The sequence below is a fragment of the Cervus canadensis genome, chromosome 23 (assembly GCF_019320065.1).
Source record: "Cervus canadensis isolate Bull #8, Minnesota chromosome 23, ASM1932006v1, whole genome shotgun sequence".
NCBI classification, from domain to species: Eukaryota; Metazoa; Chordata; class Mammalia; order Artiodactyla; family Cervidae; genus Cervus; species Cervus canadensis.
The window spans coordinates 47,442,384-47,453,612 of NC_057408.1; the positions used below are offsets into that span (position 1 = coordinate 47,442,384).

Sequence of the window (11,229 nt, forward strand, 5' to 3'; positions counted from 1 at the left end):
ATATCACAATTCATAATACCAACTATGCACTAATTCTCTATCAAGCCCTTATTTACGCATATTTATCATCAGTGATCATTCATTCTGTTATATGCTTTTTGTTTGACCTGACAATGACCAAACAGGACTTTTTAATCATACCTACAGCCAGAAAGTGGCAGTCGGGTTGGCAGGGGTAAATAGTGCAGATGTCTTAGGGTCAGAAAGAATGCCAGGAATTAAAGCAGGAGATGGAGATGGTGGCCTCAAGGGGAAGAGGGACAGTCAACGCCAGTCCTGTGAAATAAGAACCGCAAAGTTCTTTGGCTCAGGAGCTCCAAATGTCTCCTGTCCTCCTTAGAGTTCAGAGTTTCACCTCTCCTCCTAGTCTGCCGATTACAAAAGTAACACCTCAAGCCCCAAAGAGAAAGAGATGGTGACATCAGGACCCTGGGGCCCAAGCAGCTGGGTGTTAATCACAGATGTAAGGGCCACACTGTGAGGGGTGAGGGCAATGGAGAGCATGAGTTAACTGAACAGCCTGAAAGGCAACCCTGACTCACAGGAAACGTGGACCAAACAGCAGATCTGAGAAGAAAACAAGTGTAGAAAACCCATCTGACATGACAACCTAATAACACTGATCAGCTGGCAGGTCTCACCCCCCCTTCTCCAAATGCCAACTCACATCTCTCTCCTAGAGTTCCATGTCCACCCACCTCCGCTCACGTTCTCCTCCTCTCCCACCCTTCCCCCAAGGCCTTCTCTTTCAGCTTGTTCACTTCCACCCCATCAGTGCTCAGCCTCAGTTCCTCTGTAAGATTTTCCTTCAAGCTGGGTTACCGGTTGCTTCTCTCTAGTCCTACAGGCCACAACAGCCATGGCTACATCTCCAGATTCTCCCCACCAGCCAAGCTTACCTGCAACTCAACACCTAAAAATCTAGTGCCTGCCTCATGCACATAACCACAGCCTCTGGTCACAAGTCTGAGTTCCTAAAGGTCTGAGTGTGTATCACACACATGAACAGCAGTTAAAAGTGTGTGTGTGTGTGTAGGAAGGGGAGTGAGCACTGCTGGATTACAGCACGGAGCCCCCAGACCAACACAAAGAATGTGATTTTGGAGGGTGAGGACCACACACTTACAAAGGTATATTCTTGGGCTTAAATCAGAACCAATCTGCCTCAGCCTCTGGAAGAACATCTCCAAGCGCATGATGGGGACTCAACATCAACAGCCGGGCAGCTAGTTATATTATTACTATAGTTACAACAGAAGTGACAGCTACATTTTGAAACTCCAGCTATGGAGTCATATCTCAAGAGAAAGCCTCTATTGTGCATGGGCATGCATGCCAAGTTGCTTCAGTCACATCCAACTCTTTGCTATGGACTGTAGCCTGCCAGGCTCCTCTGTCAATTCAATTCTCCAGGCAAGAATAATGGAGTGGGTTGCCATTCCCTCTTCCAGGGGATCTTCCCAAACCAGGGATCAAACCCATGTGTCTCCAGCACTGGCAGGCAGATTCTTTATCACTGAGCCACCTGGGAAGCCCATGTTCCTATCTTTATAATATCTAAATTATACAACCCCAGCTTTCCACTAATTCATGATGACCTTCACGATAACGTTTCTACGAAGTAATCATTTCTCATTAGGTAGCTGCTGGTGAAACTTTATCATCCTAGGAATGTGGCAAGAGAAAGTGACCTTCTTGCTTTAATTTTCTTAAAGTGTTACTGTTACACTAGACACAAATGTTTCTATTGTTAAACTGTAATGATACAATTCTAGAATGTTTACTGCAAAGGGAAGGGTGGTGACAGAAAAATCCTAAGGAATGAGATAATCAAGTTGTTCTCTCTTCTGCAAGTAAACTGAGTTAGAGGTGTTCCTCAAACATGTGTGAAATCACTGCTGTGTTTTCCAGCAGGCCATTCAACCCTGGAAAGGGAAGAGAAGTGTCCCAATGTGTAGTAGGACCTAAGTCTTTGAAATGCATCATGTGAGGGCTTCCCTGGTGGCTCGGCAGTGATAAAGAATCCTAGTATAATGCAGGGGGTGTGGGTTCGATCCTTCTGTTGGGAAGATCCTCTGGAGAAGGAAATGGCACACAACTCCAGTATTCTTGCTGAGGCAGTCCCACGGGCAAAGGAGCCCACAGGTTATAGCCTGCGGGGTAGCAAAGAGTCAGACACGACTGAGCATGCACACAGTCCAGGCTAACGTTAAAGAGAAAGGCTACCTGCATTCAGGACATTTTTTGTCTTCTATTCAAACTACGCCATCAAGGAGAAAGTACAGTAAGAGTGGAGAAGGCATCAAGTTCAAAAGCTGGTTAGTGTTTGATGGCTTACACGGTGCCAGCTACCATGGATTCTAATACTAACCACCCTATGGTGTGCGCAACTCCCACTTTACAGGCAAGTAAGCAAACTGAGAAACCAAAGTCAGCAGCTACAAAAGTAGCAAAACTAGGGCAGCCCCTGGCTGCTGGGAAGCTGACAGGATGATGCTACTACTATCCACCCCTAAAAGAGTTTAAGCTGCTGGCAAACAAAGTCACCAGGCAAGTTACAAAATATAATCAATCAGGTGGGACAGTCAGAATGGTTTAATGAAAAGAGCCCTGGATTTAGAACCACAGTGTCTGTGTCCTGGCCCGTGCTAAACGCTGAGAAGCTGAGTGCCTCGTAACTAAAAACACTGTGAGGATGAAATACATCTCATTCCTTTGTCATCACTAGAATAGCTCGAATATAAGGAAATATGCTTGGCAGAGAAGAAATACAACATCATGTTCCTTTATCCTTGGTTCCCATTTCAAAACACAAGCAGACAGCCACAGCTTCTAGCTATGCAGTGGAAATCCTGCCTGAACACCTCCTCCCCTCACCCCCAACACTCGCAGAGAAACGCTTTCCCTAGCACTCGGAACTCACCCTCTAGTAATAGTGCATAGGGGCTTCCCCGGTGGCTCGGCAGTAAAGAATCCACCTGCTAATGCAGGAAATGTAGGAGACAGAGGTTCCGTCCATGCCCTGGGAGGAAAAGATCCCCTGGAGGAGGAAACGGCAACCCACCCTCATCCCTGTCTGGGAAATCCCAAGGACAGAGAAGCCTGGCAGGCTACAGTCCATGGGCTGCAGAGTCAGACATGACTAACACAACAGAGCACAGAGTTGTCTAAATGAGGCAAAGTGAGTTATTTCATGCTTTCAGTATATGGGAATCATGAGATAGGAATTTAAGTACATTAAAGCAATGGGGGGGGGGATCATTAAAATAAGTAACAGAACATTTCAAATCAAGAAGTATTGAAAAATGCAAGTACCCATATCTTGATCAACAACCAAAGAAAACAAACTTACTCTAAGACTTTCTCGATCCCCTCTCATACAATGTAAATTAGTGTGTCTTTTTGGAAAAGTCAAAGCACAGTAAATAAAATTTTTCATTAAATACAATCTCAGATGGCTCCAAAAACAAAACAAAAACAAAACCTGTACGAGAGAGTGCAAGACAAGTCAGTCTTTTAAATCTATCCTCTAGAAATCCCTGATGAAACTCTGGCTTGAAATCAGATTTGTATGCTTTAAAAATAAAATGTTCTGAATAGAGCTAAGAAGTTTCCATTTGCGGGTTTTTTTTTTCTTCAAAACTGATTTAAAAGTAAAATGTCTTAGTGAAAAAGTTTATAGTTGTGAGATACTCGCTTTGCCATTAAGTTTGTGGACGCTCCCAACGGTAGAAACCACCACTCTTTTATGTCTGAAAACTTCAGGCGCCTGCATCCCACCGGCTGGGCTTTCCTCTTATTTGCTTACAGGCCGTGGCGCTCAATCACAGCTGCACAGGAGTTCCCTAATTCCTACCAAACACCGGCCCTAAAGACCCGCAGCAATTGGTCCTTAAAACACTGACAGGGAAGCTGCCAATCAACATCCTTGAGTCCTGTGGATACTAAAAGGGCAAATCACAAACTTGTTTCCTAAACCAGAAAGCAGGTTCTTCTGCTCCGCAAAGAAATTGAAGGCTCCTCACTCACACACGTACACACACACTCACACACTTACGCACTCACACACACACACACACACACACGAGAAAGCTACGAGGTTTCAGTTCTTTCGCTTCAATTTTTTTTAAAAAGACGAATAAAACAATAAACTGAACACACGTGTGCTTCCTCTCTCCTGCGTATGTTTAAAATCCCTCCATTTTCTTCTACCTCTGAGTTAGAGAAATCCATCATAAATACATACGCTTGCTCGAAAAGCATTAGCAACTCATTTTGCGGACTGAGTTTGAGAAAACAGGCAGAGAGAGGTGAATGAGCAGAGTTTGGCTGGATTTTTTTAAATTCTTGCATGGCCAGGCAGTTATGCATATGTTTTCAAACAATGAAAGCGTCTGGAATGCACAACGATGCACAGTAACGCGAGGAGCACGAAGCAGGCACGCTGCAGCTGGTGTGGTCCGTGTCACAAAGGCAGCGAGGGCGGCGCGCCTCGCCAGAGTCACGGCCCTGCAAGTCCGGGGCTCGCTGCCGCCTCAAATCGCGTCCGGTCCAGATCTCAAAACCCACGGGCTCCGGACCCGGCGGCGGGGGACGCGACCCGCTAGAGAGAAGCGGACGGACACCGGGCGCTCCTCTGGCAGGACGAGGCCGGGAGAAAGTCAGGGGAGACACTGCGGGTCCCGCGGAGAGAAAGGACCGCGGAGCCGGGGTGGGAGCGGAAGGGAGACGGGGCCAAGGCGCAGAGGCCGGGGGATGCGAGGACCCGCCAGGGAGTAGTGACCGCCGGGAGGGGGCGGGGGAGCGGGGCACGCCGGTCACCTGTATTGTTTGAAGAGCTGGTCCGACTCCCGAAAGCCGTTGTTAAGCAGCATGTTGATGCCGGCGAGGGCCAGTTCCGCGTCCTGCAGGGGAGCCGCCGCCGCGTCTCCGTCGTCCAGCCGCCGCGGCCGCTGCTGCTCCGAGCCGGCCATGGGCGCGCGAAGCTCTGCGCGGGGCCGAGGCGAGGTGGGGTGGCAGCCGCTGCGGCCCCCGCGCGCGCCCGGAGCCCGGCTCTACCTGCGCGGGGCGCGGGCGCGGTGGGCGGGCGCGGAGGGAGGAGCCGGGGCCGGGCTGCAGCGCGCGCGGCGGGGACGTGGGCGCCAAGGCCACCGCCTCCCGCCGCCGCCGCCGCCGCGGGGATTACTCAGCAGCCGCCCGCCCCCCTCCGAGGCTCCCGGCTCGCACGGCCACTGAAGCGGTGAATCCGTTTCCGGGTGTCTCTACCCGGGCGGAGCGGGGGCCGAGCCCCGGCTGCCCTCGCTTCCTGCAGCCCCCGCGCGCCGCCCGGGCCCCGGCCCTCACACCGCGCCCCTCGCCCGGCAGCCCGGAGCCAGAGCGTTGAGCCTGCTCGGACGCGCTTGAGGCTCCGAGGCCCAGCCCTTGACCCCCCTCCTCCAAAAGGACCGGACCCAGGAGTCGCGGGGAAGCTGGAAAGGGCGAGCGGGTTCGGAGACCGAACTGGGAACTCCACCCGGGCCGCGGCGAGAGCGCGCAGTGCTTTACCCCGGGCGCCCGAAACCCCACGCAGCCGGCGCGCGCGCCACCCAACTTTATCCGCACCCTGGGACCGCCCACTAGCCGCGGAAGCCAATCCCTGAGGAGGTGGGCGGCGGAGGCGGCGCCCGGGGCACCTGCCCGAAGGCTGCCCGGAGCTCAGAGTTGAAGAACTAGAGGGGCGAGGGCCTGGGTCTGACCACCCACCGGCTCCGGACCGTGGGGCAAGGAAACAAACAGGGGCTCAGATAGCAAACACCTAATATTTAAGTTATAAATTAAGCTGTTCAATTGCGTTATACTCTAACCCTAACAATTACACTTTCATATCAATGCAGCAGAAAAATGACTATAAAGCTGCAGTTTCCGTAGGACCGGAAAGTCAGTAAAACGCTGAAGATGACTGAATTTAGCCATTACTTACGAAATTCTGATGATGGGCTGGTGGTGTGTGTTGGAGGTTAATGTTAGGGAGACAATACATAAATCAGTTTTTGTGAGTTTCCATAAATTAACTTTTGCCTCTTTTATTTTAGCAAAATCAATTATGTATGCTGTTACAATCAAGATTATGATCTTAATGTATAATTAAACCACCTTTCTTAAATCATCGTGATTCTTTAAGTGTAGTTTATTAAATTCAGTTTGGAGAAACTTTGACCAAGCTTTAACCACTGAAATTGTTTGTAAAACTTAAAATGATGTTCAGGTTTCTAAATAACCCATGAATTCTAAGTATCATGTCCAGCATTATAATGGAATCAATAAGATAAATGATCACAAAAAGTTTTCCAAAATAATTTCATACTGTAAGTGGCTATCACTTATTTTTATAGTCTGTGCCATCCCGTACAGTACAGTATTCCCAACATTCATCTCAAATTTAAGAGTAATGTGAATTGTTGCCACTTCTCAGTTGCTGGGTGTAACTGTTACAACACCAGGCTAATTCTTGAGTACCTCTGGGGCCAAAAATTAGAACAGTGAAAAGCAGCAAGAAAACAATGATTCCCAGCCTTGGGAAACAATACTTTGTAATGGAGGACATCATTGCCTTCAATGTACTCCAAAAAGGATTTGACAAGTTGACTTTTTTTTTTAACCCAAGCACACACGGACTTAAAATAGTGTTACTTTCAAGCATCAGCAGGTTATAGTTCCACTGAGCCAGCACCCAGTGCCAGAACTCCAGTGACAGAGGTGCCTAAGTGTTGATAAATGTGTGTGTGTGTATGTGTGTGTTTTGATGAGCAGGGTCCTGTAACTCAGATCTCAGGTACTATTGTGGCCACGTGGCTCACATGGGCCTCTGTCCCAGAGGAACCCCCCTGGAACACACTGCCAGCGCTCGTGAGAGCTGACAACATGCCCAGTGTTTACGAGCTGCCTGAACTTTGGATCTGTGGAAGCATCCACCCCCAAACCTCTGAAACAATCTAGTCAACAAGGGAAGGAGGGACTTATGTACTGGTCCAGGGGTTGAGAGTCTGCCTGCCAATGCAGAGGATACAAGTTCGATCCCTGGTCAGGGAACTAAGATCCCACATGCAGCAGGACAACTAAGCCTTTATTTATAAAAATAAATAAATATTTAAAAACAACAACAAGGGAGCAAAACCAAGAGAGCAACACCAAACTTAGCAGATTGCCTGTACTCCCTCAACTGGAGAAGGCAGCTACACACAGGTCTCTACGTCCCTATTACTTGGGGGGCGGGGGTGGGGGGTGAAAGTGAAGGTGCTGATGGCACCGTGGGAGTTGTTAACAAGCTGTTCCAGGGACCCTGCAGCTGAGGGTGGGAGGTGGGTGAACAAAATCAAAGCAAGGTTTGTGGGGCTAGTTCCATCTCAAGCACCGAGCACAATCGGTTATGCAGACTTTGTGAAATTGAACTGCTGAAAGACTGGACCAAGATCCAGTGCAACTTCCCAGCAACCCCATAACAGGCGAGGGAGGGGGCGTTATGGATAGAGGGAAACTCTCCCAGGTAATATACACCAGATGTGTGCTGAGTGGGATTTAACCAGATACCAAAAACAATTAGGTTAGCAGCAGCAGCACGAACAGACATTTTCAAATATTTGCTCTGTGATGAGGCACACACAGAGCATTCAAAACAGGCTCCATGATCCTGAAGGCAGACAATGTGAAGGCAGGCAAAATGTAATTACACTTGCTGCAGCTGTTTGGTACTGCCACCTGCTCAGGGTTCACCTAGCAGGTGGGGAATTAAGGCTGGTTGTGCTTCTTCACGGGCTAATAATGGCAGCTAATGACAGATATTTAAGGGGTTATGGTGTATATTACCTACAAAAGGAAAAAAAAGATCTAGATTACTAACACGTTAGGGCATGAGGCAATTGAAACTGAAATTCTTATCACCTCCTGCAGAACCAATGCAGTCTTCAGTGCACCACCTCCAGCCCCAGAAGATTTACCCAAGTGTTTCCTTTGGAAGGGAGAAGGCAATGGCAACCCACCCCAGTACTCTTGCCTGGAAAATGCCAGGAGAGAGAGGAGGTGACGGAAGGGGGAAGGGAGGAGAGCAAAGCTCTCAAGGAGAGGAAAGAACCCATTTCCTTTCCATAGACCTCTAGTGGGTATTGTCAGTCTTTTGTGGTTCCTCATGAGATTTCATTATGAAAATGAAACTCCAAGTTCAAATGATCAGTGAAAAGTTTTAGATATCTGTATTATCCTTTACCTGGTAGATTTTGTTTTTAATAAGATGTCTTGGTTGCAAGTAACAGAAAAACCTAGCACACATGCCTCTTGACATCGGTAAGGCGGCACTGCTTCAACTCTTAACAAAAATCCTAATTCAGCCACACTGGCTTTGATTGGCCTGTGTTCAGGTGCTTATTCTTAACCAATCAGTGTGAGGGGGAAAGCGGTGGCGGGGCGGGGTGGGGGGCTTATTATGATTGAATTAAGTCCGTCAGAGTCTTCTCCCAGATCTGGAAGGTGGAATCAATTCAACCCAAACTCCTTGGCTGGGAAATTCCATATCTATTAGGAAAAGGGAAGTAGAAATGATGTGAGAAAGACAACCAACAAACTCCCCCCTAACCTTGTCTTCTTTAACATGTCTTGGATTTTGGAATCATATTTTAAATGCCTTTAGAGACTACACTACTTTAAGAAAATCTTGCTTGTGCTTCAGTATATTAAAATACTTGGTGGGAAGCTGCTATATAACACAGGGAGCCCAGCCTGGCACTCTCCGATGACCTAGAGGGATGGGATTGGGGGAGGGGAGGGAGGTTCAAGAGGGAGAGGATATAGATATAATTATGACTGAGTTCAGTGATACAGCAAAAACTAACACAACATTGTAAAGCAATTTGCCTCCAATTCCTGTATAGTTGATATCTTGTAATACCTATAATGGAAAATAATCAAAGATAATATATGTATATCCGAATCACCTTGCTGTACACTGGAAACATTGTAAGTCAACAAAATATATGTATTAAGAAAAAATTTTCCTCCAATTAAAAAAATTCTTTAGTAATGCTAATAACCATGCCTTAATGTATCTCTGTAAATCTGCACTACCAGTTGAAGTAAACACAGGTCTCCAGAATGTCTGGGACTCTAAATTTAAAGGAGGAGAACAGAGAAATTAATATCACACTCTATTTTCATATTATGCTAGCTTTGCTATCCAACTCAGTCCTTGAACTCTACTGAAGATTTAGTAGGCGAGCTCTGTGAGGGTAGATTTAGTTAACTGCTTTTTTATGTCAGACTCTGTGGAAGGGGCCCTCCTTCTCTGGTCACAGGTGGGTCACTAGCTGGCCTCTAAGGAGGGGAGCGCCCATGGGGGTCCACCAGGCTGTTTCTCCAGCAGGAGGAGAAATGTGTCCAACAGGACAGTCATCCTGCCCTGGAAACAAGAGCAGTGACCACAGAGCAGGAAACCATCCCCTTCTGATCGGAAACCTCATCTGTCTTTCCCCAAACCAAATACCCAAAGGACCCCAGTGTGTTTAAACAGGTGTTTACTAGAGTTTAGATCACTGTCCTCCCCAGGGTGGCTCCAGCAGTGAGGCCTCCCGCCCAAGCCCCTGATTGGGATGTGTCTTTCAGTGGAAATCTGGGTCCTCTCCTGGCCTTCAGAGACCCTCCCTCTCCATCTCCCCATCTTCCTGCCGCTCCTTCCTCCCTCCCTTCCTCCCTCCTATGGTTCTTTTCGCCTCTCTTCCTTCATCCCTTCCCTTTAACCTCTCTCCTTCCCTTGCACTGGTTCTTGCTATTCCCTGATCTAACTACCGTCCCTCCTCCTCAGAGAAATCTTCAAGCCTCCCTCTCCCCTGGTTCCCTCCCTTGACTGAGGCATTTTGCAGCCCCTGGGGAATGCCCAAGGCTTCTCTTCTCTGTTCCCTGACTGTTGCTCCGGAGAGGGACAGTGTATCTCTGGTTTCAAGGTCTGGGTCTGCTGAGTTCTGGGGTGCAGTGAGGAGCACGTAGCTGGGGGAGGCAGAGGCGCTCTGGTCCGCGTGGATGAGGGAGGAGAGAGGTGCTGAAAGGTACTGAGTGCCCTGGTAGGTTTTCTCCTGGGGTATCTAAAACCAAGTACAACTTCCACTGTGATTAATTTCTATCTGGAATCCCCATTTTTACTAAGGGAATTATTTGCCTTCCCTTCATGTAATGTTATCCATGTCTTGCTAACAATCCTGGCCTTATTATACTAAGATATTAAACTGCTCCTACACTAACTTCCAACACAGAGCTTCCCTGGTGGCAGGGAATAGGACAATGCAGGAGATGGGTGTTCGATCCCTGGTTTAGGAAGATCCTCTGGAGAAGGAAATGGCTACCCACTTCAGCATTCTTGCTTAGAAGAATCCCATGGACAGGGGAGCCTGGAGGGCTGCAGCCACGGGGTCAGAAAGAGTCGGACACGACCGAGGGACTAAACAATGACAATACTGACACACAGCACCCCTCAGTACTCTCTGACCATCAGGCTTCTCCCCTGACTATAGAAGGAAGGAGGGGACCCCGCCCCGTGAATCTGTGTAAGGGGAAGCAGCAGCGATTCTTGGTAGACTTGTTCCTAATCATGAAGTGTAGTCAGATTCCCTCAGACAGTCTAGAGTACGGAGTCAGTGCTCAGCCCCTGTTTGTCAATTGTATGGTGAGTTGGAAGTTGCAGGGAGATGGAGACTGGGCCAGGCATTTAAATCATAGACTAGGGTTTGGGCTCTGCAAGGCCTTACCTTTGTGACTTGGGGCAATTTTACTTGACCTCTTTAGCTTCAATTCCCCCATTAATGATATGAAGACAATCAGTACCTTCAAGGCAAGTAACTGAAAGGGTAGGCACACAAATAAGCTACAGCTGCAAGATATTGTCTGAATCTATACAATTAGTTTTCTAATATTAATGAAGGCGTGTGGATCCTTCTTGTCCTATATTGTCAACAGAATTATCTTTTTTCCCAACAGCATTATCTTGAAATATCCAGCTACAAGAAAATCTGTTCAATTAAGTAACCAAATGTATCATATGGAAATGATTAATCTAAACCATTTCTAATATAAACAGTACAAGTTTGCTATTTTAATGCAGCCTAAGGAAGAAGTGCTGATTTTATTCAGGGAGTATAAAAAATATTAGGTAAAAATAACTAGGCTTTAGAGTTCTTCATTTGGATCTGAATTGTCTCTGCTTTAATAACCCAT

The 11,229-nt window shown here is 47.7% G+C and overlaps 1 protein-coding gene across 1 annotated transcript in view; it reads right to left on the minus strand.

Moving 5' to 3' along the window:
* The window catches only part of TTC39C (tetratricopeptide repeat domain 39C), a 98,820-nt gene extending 93,243 nt beyond the window's left edge, over positions 1-5,577 (minus strand). The window contains exon 1 of the mRNA XM_043444282.1: positions 4,822-5,577. Coding sequence (XP_043300217.1) covers positions 4,822-4,973 — 152 coding nt within the window. The 5' untranslated portion in view covers positions 4,974-5,577. The remainder of the gene's footprint in view (positions 1-4,821) is intronic.
* Between the last annotated feature and the right edge of the window lie 5,652 nt (positions 5,578-11,229).